Below are 20035 nucleotides of genomic sequence, written 5' to 3'. Positions count from 1 at the left end.
CACTTTATAATCAGTTTTATTTGGGATTAGCTGTCCTGGGCTACAGCCCACTTCATCAAATGGGAAGTCAAATGTCAAAAAGCTATTAATTTAATTGTATGACATTAGGGTATATGTTAAAAGTTATAGGGGGCATCTACACTGTAACACTAATGCAGTTTAACACCACTTGCCATGGCTCAGAGCTATGGAATCGTGGACACTGCCTTTTTAAAAGGTCGTTAAACTTCTCTCTTAGAAAGTGCTAGTGCCTCACTAAACTACAAGTCCCGGGATGACATAGCATTGAGCCCTGGCTGTGAAAGTCGTGTCAAACTGCATTTATTTTTCAGTGTAGATACACCTTAGTCTCTGTACAGAAAGCCGCCTGGAGTAGTAATGTATAAAAACAACTCTAGATTATTGGAGTCCTGCTACCCAAAGCAACTTAATCAAAGCAGCTATTAAAAATATTTTGTTAAATAAAATCCCACAATATCTGCTTTGAACTGGGCTATCTGAGTCCTCACTGCCACATATTCCAATTCAAAGCAGAAAATGTGGGATTTTATTCAGCTGTGTGGAAAGGGACCTCAGAAACTCGTCCAAAGCCTGTTAGAGCCAAACTTCTCGCCCGGGGCATTTCAGCCCCTCTCCCACTCCCTCCTATGCAAATACCTCCTTACTATTTCGCGCCACTGAGGTAGGTCCTTGCAGCACCGTAAAAAAGACTGCGGGGTTTAAAATAAAAAAGAGGGGGCAGACCCAAAAAGGGGGCAGATGCTCTCCCCTTGTCTTTAACTTTATTTCTGTGCATGGCTCAGCAGCAAGGAGGTGAGACAAAAACCCTGCCCGGACAGAGGCGTTTTTGTAAATCTTCCAGGACCTTTTCACTTTCGCGGGAAAAACTGCCCCCAATCCCTTTTGGAGAGTCTTTGGCGCGAGTCTTTGGCGGCGTGGCTCTCCTTTCTTTGCCTGGCTCCCATTCCGGTTCCAACTCGCAATGGTGCAGTTGCGTTCCTCCAGTGGCTACCCAGCCGCCAGCATGGACCCTTTCCGTTTGCAGGTAGGGACACATTAACCCGGGATTGAATTTGTGTTGGGATGAATGAGAAGGATTTCCAGTACATTGGAGACTCTGCTGCAGGGGAAGAAGGAAGAGCAAGCAAAGGAAAATAGGGGGCAACAAATGAAATGGTGATAGTGCTTTGATATCCACTGGTGTTGGTGCCAGGATACCAAAACTGGTGCCAGGATAACACAAAGTGTGTGTATGTGTGCTGGATCTACACTGCCATATAGTAGTTTGAAACTGCATCCTATGGTCAGTGTAGACACACATAGAATGCATTTAAACGGCATTATATGGGTCTACAACACTGACCATCTGATGTAGTTCCAAACTGTACTACATGGCAGTGTAGATCCAGTTTAAGGAAAGCTTATGGTTCCATTCTAGGTTACTATAAAATGATAAAATGCACCCATTGAGTTGTGCAAATAGCCCAATTTGCAAATGTTAAAAAAAGGTAAAGGTTTCCCCTGACGTTAAGTCCAGTCATGTCTGACTCTGGGGGTTGGTGCTCATCTCCATTTCTAAGCCGAAGAGCCGGCGTTGTCCGTAGACACCTCCAAGGTCATGTGGCCGCCATGACTGCATGGAGCGCTGTTACCTTCCCGCCGGAGCGGTACCTATTGATCTACTCATATTGGCATTTTTTCGAACTACTAGGTTGGCAGGAGCTGGAGCTAACAGCGGGCGCTCAAGCCGCTCCTAGGATTTGAACCTGGGATCTTTCGGTCTGCAAGTTCAGTAGCTCAGCGCTTTAACACACATGAAACCGATGACACCAAACACTTTGGTGTTGGCTTTCATGGCGAGAATCGCTTTTGGTTGCTGTGAGTTTTCCGGGCTGTATGGCCATGTTCCATAGGCATTCTCGCCGACGTTTCGCCTGCATCTATAGCAGGCACCCTCAGGGGTTGTGATAAAGAGGCCCCTTGTCCACTTCAGGGAGGTCTGTTGAAGGGCCCTTCCACACAGCTCTATATCCCAGAATATCATGGCAGAAAATCCCACATTATCAGTTCAAAGCAGATATTATGAGATATAGAGCTGCGTGGAAGGGTCCGAATACTTGGCAAGAGGGGTTTATAGATCTATGGAAAGTCCAGGGTGGGAGAAAGAACTCTTGTCCGCTGGAGGCAAGTGTGAATGTAGCAACTGGCCACCTTGATTAGCCTTTAATGGCCTTGCTGCTTCAAGGACTGGCTGCTTCCTGCCTGGGGGAAGACTTTGTTAGGAGGATGAAAAGTTTGGAGAAACTTTTAGGCTGGTCCTACACTGGCCGTATGATACACTGAACTGCACTATATAGTTCTACACTTTTTACTAGCCTTTGAGTAAAAATACAGTAAGTACAGTAGCCTTTGGTTCGAAGCCCCACGTTAATACCGAAATCCGTGGGTGCCTAGGTCCCATTACATACCACGGGAAAGTAAAATGCGGCGTTATATAACATGGCAAAACTGAGTTTAGCTTTTGGGAGGTAATATTTCCAAGATAGGGGAATCCGCGGATAAAGAAGGCCGGCTGTAATGGAAACTTTTATAAGAAAACATTACTTCCGAAATCTTTATTGCGGTGGAGAAACTTCCCCTTTCCAGCCTAAAATGGGGATTGTTTTCCTCTTCCAGGCTCCCATGTGGAATTTCTCTCCTGATTTCTCCCTGGGAGCGTGCCCTAGGAAAGGAGAGCCATGCAGCCGCCATAGCCTTGCGTGTTTGCACTAAAGCATGTTTCACAGCGCTTGAACTGCCAGGACTCGGTGCTATGAAATCCTGGGAGTTTGGAGGTGCAGTAGCTCTCTTTGCCAGAGAAGGCTTAATAACACGGAGTAGTGCAAGTGGCTGCCAAACTATTAACTCAGTGCATTCCACAATCCAGCGCTCAAACTTACAGCCCTTTTCCTTTATCCGGATCAGAACACTTTTTCTATCTGTATGCCATTATGCTCTATTTTTAAACCTGACTACTATTCCATAGTAAAACTTCCTTCTTCGTCTTCACGAAAAGGCTTCCGTACGAACCCTCTCCTACTAATAGGTGAGGAGGGTGCGCGTGTTATTGTTCCTTGTCTAGGATAATGAAGGAGGGGAAGAAGAAGGCCGGGTTTCGGGTTTTTTTTCCCGCGCTTCAGGCTTTCCAGTCTGAACACGTTTGCTCTTGAAGGGGCCGCCCGCCTTTCCTGAGCCGCCTGAGGCGGGGCCTCGCCCTCCCTGGCCTCTGGAGAAGGAGGTGATTGGGCAGAATAGTTTGCACTTTCCGCAAAAGGAGGAAACCACCTAAATTGGGCCTTGCAGAAGAAGCAGCTTTGCACACCACAAAGATTAAGCGTTGGCTCCCTTCCTTTAAGGCAGACTGTTGAGAGGCCGGACTATAGTTTACTATAGTTGGAAACAAGCAAGAGCAAATTCCTGTACACACTGCACATGTATTTGTAGTGCAAAAAAAAAATCATCACAGGAAAGAACAATACAATATTTAAAATGAAACCAACATAAACTTACCAGGAAGTGTGGGCCTGCTTTTGGATGATGAGAGAGTCAAAGTTAAAAGGCACTGCAGACTAACTCAGCCAGAAAAGTGAGCCATAGCAGAGCAACTTGAACACAGCAATATTATTTGAGAATACAGAAATGCTCGACCACTCTAACAACCACCATGTCAGACTACACAGAGAAGCCATTGACATCCACAAGCATGTGGAGAATTTCAACAGAAAGGAGGAAACCATGAATATGAACATCTGACATTAGAGGTATTTAAAAAAACTCTAGAATCAGGACAGTAAATAAAGAACAACACTAAAAAAAGGGGGGGGGGATTCCAGACAGGAAACAATCAGGGTCAGATAACACCTCCCAACAAAATTTTCCCCCAAGCACGAAGCAGCCAGATTTTGAAGCTCCAAGGCTTTTCAATGCAAGGTGATTAATTTAAATGTGCACACTTGTCTCCAACAGACAAGAATTCTTTCTCCCACCCTGGACATTCCACAGATATACAAACCCCATTTGCCAAGTTTCCAGCACCTTAACTTCTGAGGATGCCTGCCATAGATGTGGACAAAACGTCAGGAGAGAATGCTTTTGGAATATGGCCGTACAGCCCAGAAAACTCACAGCAATCCAGTTATTCCAGCCATGAAAGTGTCATTTCAGACTTTGGGCAGGGGGGGGATGCCTTTGGAGGGCTGCATCTGGTCTATAGGCCTCATTTTTGGGGATCCCTGTTTTAAGGGAAACCTGTGATATTCAACGCTCAAATATAATAACATATACACCCACAAGTATTAATTAGTACACGGTGCCTAAAAGTGCTCTGTTTGGTCTTGCTCAGTAGTTTCTGAAAACCATGGAATGGTCTCTTCAGTTCTGGATGGAGACAAGGGCTAGGGTTTTTTTTTGTTTTTGTTTTTTTTAACTTCAACAATAAAGGCAAATAACAAGGTGGAGTAATGCACAAAGAGGCTCAGGATATGGACAATACATAAGTTTACTTTTTTTGTGGGAGTGTGCCTTTAAATTGTTTCTGACTTAGGCTGACTCTAAAGGTGAACCTACCATGGAGTTTTCTTGGCAAGGTTTGTTTAAAAGAGGTTGCTTTTCTCTGAGGCTAAGAGTGTGTGACTTGATATGCGAGACACTATGTTTGCATGGCCGAGTGAGGGCTCAGTCTGAGAATCCCCTTTTTAGATTTGACCTCTCCATCTTGGATGTATCCCATGTCTGCCTGTGTGGAAGCATTTGTGGTTAGCATTACTCAGTGGTGAGAAAAGGCACTTTTCCCTACAATCATGTGGTTCTTTATACTACTCTGTGCTTAAAGGCAAATTCTACCTCAGATTAAACCTTATACAGTATAACTTGTTTGCTTTACTTCTAACAGTTATTTCCTTGAAGGCCAAACTCTACTTTGGAATTAGTTGGATGTACAGTAACTGGATGCATGTTGTAACAAGTGTGACATTTCCTAGAATAGCCCTTCTAGCTGTTTAATACACACACACGTTAGAATGAGTGCTTATGTGATGTGTTATCAAAAGCTTTCATGGCCGGGATCACAGGGTTGTTGTATGTCTTTTGGGCTGTGTGGCCATGTTCCAGAAGTATTCTCTCCTGACATTTCACCCACATCTATGGCAGGCATCCTCAGAGGTTGTGAGGTATGGAAAAACTAAGCAAGGACTGTTTATATATATCTGTGGGAAGTCCAGGGTGAGGGAAGAACTCTTATGTGATGGTTTAGAATGGAGAAGAAATGAGTATTTGTGTTTTTTCATAATGAATCATGGGGGAGTATGGGGTCCATTCATGTAAGAAAAAGAGTTTAGTGGTGAACCAGATGAGGTAAGTATATGTGTGTTTGTGGAATTGAGGGTCTAGGGCTCTTGTTTGTAATTTGGGATGATCATTCTATTCAGGAAAATGCATTTGGAAATGGTAAATGTGATAGTGAAATCAGTGTTGGGATAAAAATTAAGAACAAGTTTCTAAAAATACCTTAGTTTTCTTTTACTTGGAGCAAAAATTTGCTTCTAGTATTCAGTTCTTGGGCACATTATCCTAAACCCAACTGTTAGTATTAAGTAGGGCCCTTTCCATACAGCTGAATAAAATCCCATATTATCTACTTTGAACTGGAATATATGGCAGATATTGTGGGATCTTCTGCCTTGATATTCTGGATTATATGGCTGTATGGAAAGACCCAAGGATAGGCTCTCAAAACAAATAAACTTACACTCGCATCAACTTACCAAGTACTCCAGTTGGACTAACAAGTAAAGGGCCATTTTTAAAATTGCACCAATCTTTGTGGGGTGTTTTCAAGTGAATGCATTCTACTACAGTGGCCATGTTGTGCAAAATGAATTTATTTGTATTCTGCATTTTCCATATTACTGGTGAATAAAGTGGTTTGAAAACTTAAACATTGTCAGAAACACAATGACATAACGCACCCACACAGTATGGCTAAAATGCAGTTAAATCAGTATACAGGCAGTCCCCAAGTTAAGAACAAGATAGGTTCTGTAGGTTTCTTCTTAAGTTGAGTTTGTATGTAAGTTGAAACGTACATTTTAAAGTGTAACTCCAGATATTTTAGCTTTGGATATAGCACAGGGGGAAGGGTTGACACCTTTGTGGTGTTTGTTTTGCTGTCTGTGCCCCTGTTCAGAAGATTTCACTGCACATTATGTCCCCGTGAGAATGGATTTTGAAAAAAAAATGGCTTGTTGTGGAAACAAGGGTTGGAGATAAAGCTTCAGTGGAGACACCTGTTCCTCATGGCAACTCTTTCAGGAGTTAATTTCTCTTCCTAGGGGTAGATTTCTCTAATTTCCTGTTGTCTCACCCCCATTTGTAACTAGGAGTCAGATGTAAGTTGGATATTTGTCACTCGAGGACTGTCTTTAATTGAAATTATTGAAAGGCAAAAGCTATATATCTGCTGTAGCATATTATTAAAGGGCTTAGGTCAGTGGTTCTCAACCTGTGGATCCCAAGGTGTTTTGGCCTGCAACTCCCAGAAATCCCAGCCAGTTTACCAGCTGTTAGAATTTCTGGGAGTTGAAGGCCAAAACATCTGGGGACACACAGGTTCAGGTTATGCCATGCTAATATCTTCTCAGAACTGCAGCGAAAGCTGTTTTGTGATGGTTCTCATGAGACACCAAAATTCTAAATGCTTCCTCAAGACAGAATTTTTTTAAAAAAATATTATGGAAATTCTGTTTTGTTCTGTACAAGTCAGTGTATTGATTTTATTTACCAACTTTTTGACTTTTTATTATATATTTTTAAAATATGTAATTTACTATATTTACTTAAATGTAAGCCCCACTGTTCACTTAGCTTCTTTCCAGTGCTCAGAATTGTAGCTTTACCCACAATACCGAAAACTGCCATAGCTAGTCATAGGAACCGTCTAGTTTTTTTAAATCTCTTGTTTATCTCTTCTTTTAATGATGTTGCATCCCACCTCAAACCACAGGGAGAAGTGGATAATAAATTCATTATTATTGTTGTTGTACTGGTATGCCTAGGTTTAGCATAGGAGGAATATCACAAAAAGTGTTTAGACTCTTTTCAGTTTGCATTACTAAAAAGCTGCTTCTGTTTTTACTACTCTTTATAAACAGGAAAAGATGAAGACCACATTACAGGGGGATTGATTCAGTTCAAGATGAGCCCCAGTTTACAAGACGAGTAGGGCTGTTAATAAGGTCTTTAATCTTATAGCATGCCATAAGAAGCTATCTTGATGACACATAACAAAACAGACTACGGGAATACACCAGTCCTCTTTGTAGTCTGCCAGAGGGAAGCTGTATCATACATGGCCAAATAAGAGCTATAAAATAATTATGAAAAAATTGTTGTGTGCCTTCAAATTGTTTCTGACTTACTGTAGGCATTCTTGGAAAGATTTGTTTGATTGTGTCTTGTTACTTTCCTCTGAGGCTGAGACAGTGTGATCTTCCCAAGAGCATTCAGTGGGCTTCTATGGCTGTATGGGAATTCAAACCCTGATCTCTAGCCCTCAAATTCCAACATCATATGTCTGTCTTCATTAAATATTTCAACACTCTTGAAGTTGGCGTATCTAGGCTTCACAAGTGGATCTGTTTTTTTATATGTATGCTTGGTAGATTATTGACGAGTCTAATGGCTCTTTTACTGCTAACAGTCCTTTTAGTGTACCATAAATCAGTTACAGTAAGAGCCCAGTGACACACCTGTGCTGAACCTGTGCCAGGGTTGCTGTGTACCACAGGCTACGTTTCTTTTCGCATACTGTTGCTGTTATTGCCATGCAAGTGACTGAAGATAAGATAAAATTGGCAGGGAAAAGGAAAGGGCTGGCATTATATGAATTGGCCACAGCTTGAAAGATAAGATTGGAAGACTTAATAAAAGCAGTCTGAAAAGTATTGCTTTAATTCTGAAAAGAATGGAAACTTTGTTTTAAGTTTTTGGAAATGTGTTTCTTAAGTAGCATTGTTGTATTGATGTAGTGTCTGGATAATTTGTACTAACATAAATTTCAATTCATAACTCTAAAGAGTAGACTTTGTAAATATGTATTGTTCTGTCAAGTTTATGCGGTAAAATGGCTGCTGCCTAGCAAATGGTGCTCTGATGTTTTGAAAGTGGTGTCACAAATAATGTTTTATTTGTTTTGAAAGTGGTGTCACAAATAATTAATGTTTCTTTCGATTATCTTTGTGATGCTGCTGTGTGTGTACTCTTGATATCTGGTCTTCATAGGATCTCCCTAGAAAGCCTACCTTATTCCAATGACTAATTGAACTGTGCCATTGTCCATTTTTCAGGGCGACTTTTCAGAAAAGAAGCAATCTACAGCATTCCGCAATACAAAGCTGATCCCTATGGAAACCTCTTCATCCTCTGATGACAGCTGTGACAGTTTTGGCTCCGATAATTTTGCAAACACGGTAAGTAAAAAGTGTGAGAATAAACAGAATTGAATGTGTGCTGTTGAAAAATGCCCCATATGCTTACATTTCTATATAGCAGTTATGAATATACAGTATGTACTGTAATTTCATTTCACTTTTTCCCTTCTGCTTCTAGGTAGTAATTGTTGGAGGTAGATTAGCCACTTATTCTATCCTTTTGAAATGTCGCCTAACCTAACATGCTGATGATTTGCCATAACAGCTCAGAAACCATTTGTAAACCCCCCTGAGCCATTTTTCTTTGTTACAAAAGCTATTCTCTTGTAGTGTACTTGTAAAATGTGATTTGCTCTCTAAACAGTTTGTGGAAAATAGGTTCTTTAAAAAAAGAAAGAGAAAAACCTGGTGTGTTCATTTTTTTAAAGAAATCGAATTTCAAGCCAGAAGTTACAGAAGAAATGGCCGAAATCTTCAAAGAGGATTCAGATGATGAATCGTTTTGTGGATTTTCAGAAAGTGAGATTCAGGATGCATTGGTGAGTTGTACGGTTCAATTTTGTTGTGTTAAATAGTAATAATAATAATCAAAAATCTTTATTTGTATCCCACTTTTTATCCCTAAATTGGACCCAAAGCGGCTCACAACATTATATAAAAACAATACAAGACAACATACATATGTAAAACAATAACCTATAAAAACAAGTTTACAATAAGAAATAAAAAATATTTAAAAACATTTATCAAGTACAGTTATTGCAGGAAATTCAACAAGACAGATTATAAACTTAGCATTACTCAATAAAAGTTAGCATTCCTGTCATTACAGCTAAATAATGTACATACTGATCTCAAAATAAGTCCACTTTTATTTTGCGTAGTTCCTAATTTAGAAATCACTTCCATTGAGCAAGAGCAAGCAAAAGATTGGCCGCTGAAGCATTCTACTCTAGCATTGAGATTGAATTTCACTAATCACAACTTGCAAGAGATCTATGGTTTCTCTTTTGCCATGGATGTTCAACTGCTGGATCCAGGGGTCTATTTTTCTGCTTCTTCCATGACTCTTCTCCCTTGACATATTAGGATGTGGCCAGAAGTCTATGTTTAGTTTGGACAAACTGATTATTTAAAATGATAGAACCTTTCAGAAGAGCCCTGCAACCTATTTATAAGGCAGGTTGCTTCTCCGAGATGTTTCAAACAGGCAGTTCACACATACATAGATACATGCATACATATTTGGCCAAAAAAGGGTAGTCTCATGTAAGACGGGGGTGTGAGTTGCTGCACCCTACTTCATGAACTGGTAACCTATTAGAAGGCTAGTTCTACTGATGACAGAGTTCTTGCATAAAACAAGGGCTAAAACAAGGAAGTGCAAAAGAATCATAAGAATAGCATAAGAATAAAGCTGCATAGCAGTGTCAGATCACAGTCAGCACAATTGATTAGCTAAGCTGTCCTAACTGTGGTCCCTGGAAGAACATTATTTGGTTTTTCAGAGGAAAAGTTCCTCTTGGAGCATGGGAAAATGACTAAGAAGGCCAACTTTCAGGTGGGCACCAGCCACTGTATAGATAAAAGATACTGTACTTGATAAGGCCATCTGTGACTGTTGTAATATTTCGGGGGAAATATTTGAGGCAGTACAAAAGGAAATGTGATGTAAGGCCAGGCCAGACTAGACGTGAAATGGATGGGGGATTTGTGAAGTGGGCTTCCCTTGTATTGTATTTTACTCATAAGCCGTTATCCCTATGCCCATTGAAATCTAGATGTTCTGCCTGATTTTCTATCTCACTGCAAAGCTCATACTAGCATTGGAGTGTTTCTGTGTGGGAGATGACATGTTTTGGGAGATGACATGATGAGTGCTTAGATATGATGGGGCAGTGGTTTGGGCCATTGGTGTTGTGTCTCATTCATAGAGCTCCTGAACCATTTGAAGAGGAAGTTCATGAGCACTGGATAACATCAACGTGGAACAAAGATGTGCAAATAACTGTTGAACACTAGCAGACGGCATCCTTTCTGTCTTCATAGAAAGTCTGCAGTCACAGGGATAAATGTCAAAATAACCAAATTTGAGATTGCAAAACCCAATACTTAAGTGTTGCAATGACTTAGGCTGGATGTGAGCCTTTAATTCACTTGTATCTTTGGTGTGTTTTGCTTCCTTCCTCGTGCCTATTTTTTGTTTCCTTTCCCCTCTTCCTTCCCCTGCCGCAGTTCTTTTCTATTAGGAGCCTAACTGACCCTGAGCATATTTAGTTGCCCCTCACTGGAGGAGTTATCTCACGGTCTTTTTGAGATCTGGCAAGCTCAGAGATGCGCTCACTGGTGCTTGTAGAGTTGTTCAAGAGATTTGCAGAGCTTTGAGAAATTGTATTTTTGGAGTACTACACCTCTAGTGTATAACTTGATGGGTTTGGGAAACTGCGGTCTGGGAAATTAACTTTCCCAATCTCTACATCTCCTGATTCATGCACTTATAGCAAGAGACTCTTATTGGAAAGATTTAAGAAAAATAAGGCTGTTTTATGTGCTGTTGACCTGGTGAAAGTGAGAACTATATAAGGTTTGGTTGCTGTGACTTTGGTTGCATGTGTCAGTATAGTTTTCCCAGGTAAATTTAGTGGACTATGGATCTAAAGAAAGGTAACTTGAAATGATTGTGAAGAGTACAACTATCTGTGATGTAGTCCTGTATTGGAATTTTTCCTGATCTGGAATAGTTCAGAAGAACTGGAATTGGTGATATGTATCTTGTTGCTTCATTTTAAATCTTGAATAGAAACTGGATACCGATTCTGAAGGAAATGATGAGAGTGTTGAAGATGAAAATCGACATAAGAGACCACAGAATTGCCCTGTCCCTCTTAAAGTTGCTATGAAGTTTTCACCTCGGAGGTCTAAGAGGGGGAAGGCCCCTGCTCCTAAACTACCCTGTGAACTGGACCTGGATTCAGATTCTGATGAAGAAAGGGGCCCAAAATTCTTAGAGAAAAGAGCTTTAAATATAAAGGAAAACAAGGCCATGGTAAGTTACAAAACAGATCTCAAGCACCTTTTGATTAAATTTGGCATCCTGATGAAACGGTGCGATAAAGTTCTTGGTTGCACTGCAGTTAATAAAAGCATACCGTCATGTGGCATTTCACACTAGTGTTTCCTAAGTTAGCTGATGCAGGTTTTTCCTGCTTTGTTGTGAATTATTACTCTTTTACTGGATGCCTCCGATAAAAGCACGAGAGCTCGCATATTTTGAGCCCTGTCTGGATGGTCCCGCAGTAAGACTGGGAATTGACATTTTCCCAATGTTCTAGTGACTACATTATTTGTGCCAATTGACTGCAATTGTTTTTTTCTTTCCAAGAATTCACCAGTAAATACCTCGTGGACCAATACTGGTCCATGGCTTACCCCTTTGATTAACACATTGTACACTGCACTCATCTTAATAATAATGCAAAATAATTTAACTTGGTCCTTGTTACCTCCAGAAACAGTTTACAAAAGTAACAAATTCACTCACGTATTTTCATTTAAAGAGTTCAGCATTGTCCACCTTCCCAGCTGAAAAGTTTTAGAAGTCCTTGTATGCTTTCTGAATAATTAGTTTCAATTAGCAACCAGTTCCAGATGGCTATATCCATAGGGATGAAGGCCCTTTCCCACCTTTGCACTTAGCTCTGGCTCTTCAAGGTCAATTGCTTATTGGAATAAAATGTGTTGCATGTGTTCTTATAAGACAGTGGTTCTCAACCTGTGGGTCTCCAGGTGTTTTGGCCTACAATTCACAGAAATCCCAGCCAGTTTACCAGCTGTTAGGATTTCTGGGAGTTGAAGGCCAAAACATCTGGGGAACCACAGGTTGAGAACTACGGTTATAAGGTATTTCATGTTCTGTATTTATGAAGGCAGCATATGAGAGCCATCTGAGCATTAGATTATGACTAGAAATCAGGGTACAAATCCCTGTTCAGCCATGGAAAAACCCATTGTGTGACCTTGGGAAAGTCACACTCCCCTCAGCTTCAGAGGAAAGTAAAAGGTAAACCTCTTGAACAAATATTGTCAAGAAACCCCTGTAATAGGTTTGCTTAAGGATTGCCATAAGTCGGAAACAACTTGAATGCACACAACATATTTGTGCATGAGCATTCCATTAATATTCTGTCACTGCACAAGTATCCTGAAATATTCTGCTTTTTTTAGCTTGCAAGATTAATGGCAGAATTGAATGTCCCTGGAATGTTTCCTGGGAAAGGTCTACTGGGAAATCCTATTTTGGTGAGTCACAGCCTTGAAATACTGAGATTTCTTTTGAAGCCTGTTACATGTGAACTTGATTGGCCACACAAAATAAACCCAGTTCCTTACAATCTTACTACCATAGAGTCTCGATTAACCGAGCTTCCGTATTATCCGAGGTGCCGCCGGGGGCGCTCCTCCCTCTCCTTCTCTCAAGTGAAGGGAGCTCGAGAGAGGGAGAGGGAGGAGGAAGCGTCCCAGAAGCATCCCGCGATGGCTGCTGCAGCAGTGCTCGTGGGCTGCTTCCCTGGGCCGAGCCCTCGCCCCTTGGGAAGCACCCCACGAGCGCTGCTTGGTGTGCCATGGGTTTTCCTAGGCCAGGCCCTTGCTGGAGAAAACTCTTTCCTCCAGCAAGGGCCTGGCCAAGGGAGATCCAGAGAGACGTCCCTCAGCGAGCCCTCACCTTATCCAAGGAATTCAGTTATCCGAGATTGGGTCCGCCTCTTTATCTCTGATAACCGAGACTCTTCTGTATGTGCTAAAATAGTTGCTGTCTGCTGCGATTTTCTTTTGATGTGCCTTTCTTTAAAACTTAAGTATTCAGTGAAACACCTGGATATTTCCATATCTAAATAAATCAAAGTCCTGTTTGGTTGTTTTTATTTTACATGGGCTTCAAAGTTCAAATCTGAATCACTTAGGTTCCTGGGCCCAATTGGATTCTGTGGAAACTTTCAATATCCTATATGGAAGAAAAACGGTCACGGAAAGTGTCATGGGAATAAAATAAAGTGGAAAGATTAATGTATTTGTTTAGCCTTATTTCCTCTGCTAAATATTTTTTTTCTTGTGCTCATCTTTCTTTGTATGCTCCTCTTCATTCATGTGGATTATTGAAAGAATGGTTTTCCTCTAATTGCAGTAGCACCTTACTAAAGAAAACTAGAGCCCCTTTTACACTGCCACATAATCCAGATTATCACATCAGATAATCCACATTATCTGCTTTGAACTGGATTATATGAGTTTTATACTGCCATATATTCCAGTTCAGGGCAGACAATCTGTATTTTATATGGCTGTGTAGAAGGGGCCGTTATTACAGTTTGGTGTGATGTCTAAATTGACATGCCGTGAATACTTTATCTATTTTGTCAAAAAGCAAGTGGCTAGTAAATGGAAAATATAAGCCGCAAATGCTTCAATTGCTTTCTTTCATAAGTTTCTTTGGAAGACCTGGGCATGATTTGGGTTGTAGGTGTAGTCATAATCTTGAGTTCTTATGTGGAAGGGTAGAGTATTGATGGTTTTAATAGTACTAATACTGCAATGATTGTGATCATCTGCTTTCATCTGATCCTTATGTGGCATCCTTGTACAGTAGAGTTCCGGTTATTCAACATAAACGGGCGGGTCGAATAACTGGATCTGACGGATAATAGGGAGGCCCTATTATCCAGCAAGCTGGTTGAAGGAAGTGCCCCGTACACGTTGCTAGGTAGATAGCAAGCTACCTAGCAACACGCAGGAGCGCTTCTGCCCCGCCTCTTGGGAGGCACCCGTGCGCGTTGCTAGGTAGATAACAAGCTACCTAACAACGCTCAGGGGTGCTTCCTAAGCCGAGTGCTCACCGCTCCGCCCCCTAGGAAGCGCCCGTGCGTGTTGCTAGGTAGCTTGCTATCTACCTAGCAACGCGCACAGGCGCCTCCCAAGGGGCAGAGCAGCGAGCACTTGGCTTAGCAGAGCACCCGTGCGCGTTGCTAGGTAGCTTGCTATCTACCTAGCAACACACACGGGCACTTCTCTGCTCGCCGCCCTGCCTCTTGGGTGGTGCCTGTGCGCGTTGCTAGGTAGATAGCAAGCTACCTAGCAACGTGCATGAACGCCTCCCAAGGGGCCTGGGACGTCGGATAATACGGAGTGTCGGTTAACCGGAAGTCTGTTAACCGGAACTCTACTGTACTTGCTTACTGAGTATACGCCTCATGATGCATTTATTTACTAACAAATGAACTACCATAGGGAAATAATCAGTATGTGAAATACTTTAGGTAATACATAGAGTGAAATTGTAATTGTGCTGTTGGGTTACTTCTGTCCCCATCCCAGAAACCACGGAGGACTCCCAGGAAATCATTTCCCAAAAGTGCTTTACGGAAGAATCCAGAGAGAAGTTCTAGGCCTCATACCAGATCACGATCCCTGATTGAAGGTCCTCCAAGCCCCATGTCAGATAGGCAGGAGGAAGATCCTTACGTTTTAGTGAGAAGGAGAACATTTGATGACTATTCTGAGGTTTGTGTTGGTGATGTTGTTATAGCTATACTGTATGTTAATTTGTGGAAGCCTCTCAAATATAGATTTAGCTTGGATTAAATATAGATCCTTGTCTCACCTAAAATGGTGATGTGAACAGTAAATGTGCAGTATAGACCACAGTTCATCTAATGTCCCCTTCGTTAGATTTTCTTCCAATGGGAAGGGAATTAAAAGGGAAATAAAAACCCTGGCATCTCCATAGTTCAAAGTGAATGGGGATAGTTCTTAACATAGATGCTGTGCTACATCAGGCTAAAGGTTGACCTGATCCAGCATTCTGTGCCAAGTGGCCACTGAGTTTATGGAAAACCAGCATCTTATTTATGTTCCCCAGTAATATGTATGTAGTGAAAGTGACATGCCCATTATGACTAGCAGACATTAATTACCTTTTTCCTCCCATGATCTTTCTTCTGTGCAGTGGTTGTGTATACAAGTGTTTTGGTTTCGCTGTGGGTCATGTGAGGAATGTAATGTGCAACTAGAAGAAGAAATTCAGATTGTTACCTAAAATCACTATTCTTGTGATTCCAGTAGTTACAAGACTTGTTGCACTGTGTCCATACTTAGCTAATTCATTTGGTTTTCTGATTAATTTCAGGATGAAATGGATGTTCCCAGAAGAAAACGTCACAGCGCTATGACTCTTCCCCATGTTATACGTCCAGTGGAAGAAATAACCCAGGAAGAGTTAAATAATATCTGTGAAACTGCCAGTGATAAAGTGTACAACCGTGTAGTGGTAAGGATATTTTTGTCCTGCATCCAGACATTCTGTATTAGCATACCTGTTTGTGTATCAATTTAGGTAGGTAAAAGTAAAGGTTTTCCCCTTACATTAAGTCTAGGCGTGTCTGACTCTGGGGGTTGGTGCTCATCTCAATTTCTAATCCAAAGAGCCAATGTTGTACATAAATACCAACAAGGTCATGTGTCTGGCATAACTGCATGGAGCACCGATACCTTCCCGCTGGAACAGTACCTATTGATCTCACATTTGCATTTTTTTTCAAACTGCTATGTTGGCAGAACCTGGCACTAATAGCTGGAGTTCACCCTGCTTCCCAGATTTGAACCACTGACCTTTCAGTCAGCAAGTTCAGCAGCTCAGCGGTTTAACCCACTGCACCACCAGGGGGTCCAATTTAGGGCAGCCAAATTAAATCTAATTGATTATTCTTAGGCAGGGAATATTCTGAGGTGATTTTTCTAAGCACACACAAAAAATACATCCGCACACAATACATAATCAGCTGAACATTATATCCCAATATAAAAACCCAATTTAACATATCCTATAAAACAGTTAAAACTTACAGCAGGCACCATCTAAAGGTATCCATAACCCCCAGCTATTGCCAAGTATTATCAGACTATTATCGACTGGCAGTACCTATTTGTCTGGGAAGGCTTGGCTCTACAGAAAGGTTTTAGTTTGTGAACAAAAGGCCAGTAAGGAGGGGGCCACCACCGAAAAGGGCTTCTTCTTCCCACCAAACACACCTGTGATGATGGTGGGACCGAGAGAAGGGCTTCTCCTGAGGATCTCAGGGCTCGAGTGAGTTGGTAGAAGGAGGCTGGGCCCGAACCGTATAGGGCTTTGTAGGCTAAAGCCAGCACCTTGAACTGCGCCCGGAAACAAACCAGAAGCCAGTGTAGCTACTTCACTAGTGGAGTACTTCTTTCTCTGTATCCCACTCCTATAAGCAGTCTAGCAGCTGACCTTTGAACCAGTTGAAGTTTCTGAATGCTCCTCCATGGCCGAATTGGGCTTTTCAAGGTATGGGCTCAGCAGTTGCCTAGATGGTTGGTCTAACTGAATCTAAGACCTCTTCTACACTTTCATATAATCCAAATATATCTGGATTTTATATGGCAGTGTAGAAGGGGGTCCTAAGTACCTTTTAGTCTTTCCAGCGTCATTTGTATGTCCCTAATATCCATTCCACTTCAAAATTTGCCAAAATGTAATGGTGTGATTCTTTTTCTGGATGCTTAACTTATGTAGATCAGTGAGTCTGCAGAAACCTCAAACCTGATTCTCTGCTTTTTTTAATAGGGGTCCACCTGTCATCAGTGCCGTCAGAAAACTACAGACACCAAGACAAACTGTCGCAACCCAGAATGTATAGGAGTACGGGGTCAGTTTTGTGGGCCCTGTCTTCGCAACCGCTATGGAGAGGAAGTCAAGACTGCTTTGCTGGATCCGGTAAGGGCATTTCACTGGAGGCTCATTTAACCATGTGTTAAAGTTGGTACAAACAGATTACTGTAGATCCTTATTTATTTGATAGGCACCTTCAGTGCAACTTAAGAGTCTAAGCATAAGTCTACTGATGAGAAAGGAGTGAGTCATTGCAAAATTACTTGTTTCAGTTATGAACATATGCATTATTTGTTTATTCTCTCTTCCTCAGGACTGGTATTGCCCGCCCTGCCGTGGAATCTGCAACTGCAGCTTCTGTAGGCAGCGGGAAGGGCGATGTGCGACAGGCGTGTTGGTTTATTTGGCCAAGTATCACGGTTATGATAACGTCCATGCCTACCTGAAAAGGTAACTTCTGTGTAAACCCCCCTTCCCCCATTTTCCTATGTTGGTGCAAATGTGATATGTATATAGCCTGTAGTCTGTCCCGTCTTTTTGTGTTTTCATGAACTAAATACCATATATACTTGAGTATAAGCTGAGTTTTCAGCCCTTTTTTAGGACTGAAAAAACCCTCCGCACCCCACCCCACGGCTTATACTCAAGTGAGGGTCCTGGCTAGCTTATATTAGAGTCAGCTTATACTCTAGTATATGAGTAATCAGAGTTGGATAGTCTTACCTTAAATTACAGTTTTATGTAAATATTCATAAACATTTAACCTACTGATGCCTCAATTAATGTAATGCTATTGGTATATATTTTTATTTTTGAAATTTACCAGTAGCTGCTGCATTTCCCACCCTGGGCTTATACTCGCTTCATGAAGTTTTCCCAGTTTTCTGTAGTAAAATTAGGTGCCTCAACTTATATTTGGATCGGGCTTATACCCGAGTATATACGATAATTGTATTGGGAGATGGTTATAGATATAGTGTGTGAAAGCAGACCACAGTTTAGCCCACCCATTTCCACATGAAAGAGCCATGGAAGCAGGAAGCGGAAGGATAGGCTTTCTGGTTCAGAACAAATGTTATTGCCTTTGCCTCCATTTATAAATAATTTTTTCCATATTTTTTTTATTATAGTCTGAAGCAAGAACTTGAAATGCAAGAATGAAATTACTGGCAGTGATCCGCAATCAACATACACCAGTTTAGCATTCTCATTGAAGTTTTTCAATGTTTAAAAATTTTGTATTTTTATTTGTACAAAATTGTCAGCATCTTTAAAGAGGGAAACAAAAGTAATTCACTCAATTGTGTCATTTGGTTGGCATTAGATATTACAGGATGTGAGTCTACTGTTTACAACTAGAAGTTGTTCAAGTTTCATACTGTTAGGTCATTAGTTCTCAACCTGTGGGTCCCCAGGTGTTTTGGCACAACTCACAGAAATCACAGCCAGTTTACCAGCCGTTAGGATTTCTGGGAGTTGAAGACCAAAACATCTGGGGACCCACAAGTTGAAAACTACTGTGTTATGTCATTGGTTACATTATGTCGGCTACATACTTGCTCAACTTACTTGGATGGTAGTCACAGAAAGGCTCTGACTTTTGCAGGAGGAGATGCTTGCTTACTATTTGGTTCTGCTGGTTCTCACTGTGCCAGGACCTTGCATTTTTGGAGGTAGTTGGAAAGGAGACTCAGGCACTGGAGGCTGCATGGTTAAGAGTCTATGGCTGAAATCTTGGGACCTTAGAAATAGCATAATTAGGCTGAGCCATATACCTTTGAATGGTCTCTCTCTCTCTCTCCCCCCCCCCCCCCTTTCACCATTTCCTGCTCTTTTTGTTTGTGGGCAGGCAAGATTGCAAAAGCATTTGGCTATGTGTCCATAGCCAGATGCATAATGATTATATCAGCGTTGAGACCTCTAGGGGACCTTGGTAGATCTCAGCACTCAAGTCATCATTTTGTGAATGTATAGTCAGATGGATTTGAGATTCTGCCGGCTCCCCATGAAACAGGGAATGGTGTTGATCATTGCAGTTCAATTAGAGATAGTTCAGGTTCATCTGCCACAGTGTAGACTGGTCATGAAGAACATCTTATTTCAGGAGTCGAGTGTCTATGCTATTTTAGATGGCATTTGTTGGTATAATGTGGGGCTTGCACTTCAAGCATCAGTAACAGGTGGGAGACTGTTGCTCTTAATTATGCAGTTCATGTTGAAAAAACTGACATTGCACTTGCTTAAAATCAAAACGCTTTTCATTTATAACAAGCAGTGCTTAAAGGAAGTGGAAAGAACAGTGTTAACGACGCACACATTCATGCCAGGAAAACTAGCTATGTAGAATATTTTACTAGTGTACAATAGAATGCCTAGCTGTTTCTTTAACGTGAAGAGGTGTCTTCTAGCACATTGTATGTAGCTCATTGTAAATGATACCCTAAACAATAATTGACAATAGGGATCTTTTCCTCCATCAGACAGAACTGGGCAGATGTTTATTTTCAAATGGTATATTTTGTTTGTGTGAAAATATTAAAAATGGGATATGGGCAGCTTGTGACTCTCCAGGAGATATGGGATTGTAATTCCCAATCAGCACTAGGCCACACAGCCAATTGTAAGGGATGCTGGAAATTGTAGTCTAGCAATGCCTGGAGAACCTAACTCCAGATCTAAAGCTGTCTTGACTATTTCTATAAGTAAATCTTATGGTTAAACATGTTAATTTGGATTTTGTGCAGTTTTATTTTAACCATAGGAAAAGCCTCTGGCCGGAGTCATGTACTGTCTTGAAGTAGTTTCATAAGTACTGTAAATAGGTTCTGTGATCTATGAAACGTGACAATAAAATGCTGCTTAGAAGTGATTATTTTTTCTTTTTAAA

The 20035-nt window shown here is 41.3% G+C and overlaps 1 protein-coding gene across 1 annotated transcript; it reads left to right on the top strand.

Annotated features, from left to right (window-relative positions):
• Positions 1 to 769: 769 nt before the first annotated feature.
• On the top strand, positions 770 to 20017 carry cdca7 (cell division cycle associated 7). Its single transcript, XM_003225638.4, has 10 exons — positions 770 to 1045; positions 8382 to 8504; positions 8894 to 9004; positions 11266 to 11511; positions 12690 to 12764; positions 14835 to 15020; positions 15646 to 15786; positions 17104 to 17253; positions 17462 to 17598; positions 18279 to 20017. The coding sequence occupies exons 1-10, from the start codon at positions 983 to 985 to the stop codon at positions 18307 to 18309; spliced, it is 1263 nt and encodes a 420-aa protein (XP_003225686.1). The 5' UTR covers positions 770 to 982; the 3' UTR covers positions 18310 to 20017.
• The last annotated feature ends 18 nt before the right edge of the window (positions 20018 to 20035 follow it).

Source organism: Anolis carolinensis, chromosome 1, assembly GCF_035594765.1.
Source record: "Anolis carolinensis isolate JA03-04 chromosome 1, rAnoCar3.1.pri, whole genome shotgun sequence".
NCBI lineage: Eukaryota > Metazoa > Chordata > Lepidosauria > Squamata > Dactyloidae > Anolis > Anolis carolinensis.
The sequence above is the reverse complement of the archived record's forward strand: the minus strand, read 5'-3'. Positions and strand labels throughout refer to the sequence as shown.

Bases quoted from the DNA above. Each gene is read 5' to 3' on its own strand.
- cdca7 (XM_003225638.4), top strand. From the start codon at position 983: ATGGTGCAGTTGCGTTCCTCCAGTGGCTACCCAGCCGCCAGCATGGAC. The intron at 15,787-17,103 runs GTAAGGATATTT...TTTTTTTAATAG, and splicing joins AAGTGTACAACCGTGTAGTG to GGGTCCACCTGTCATCAGTG. The intron at 17,254-17,461 runs GTAAGGGCATTT...TCTCTTCCTCAG, and splicing joins AGACTGCTTTGCTGGATCCG to GACTGGTATTGCCCGCCCTG.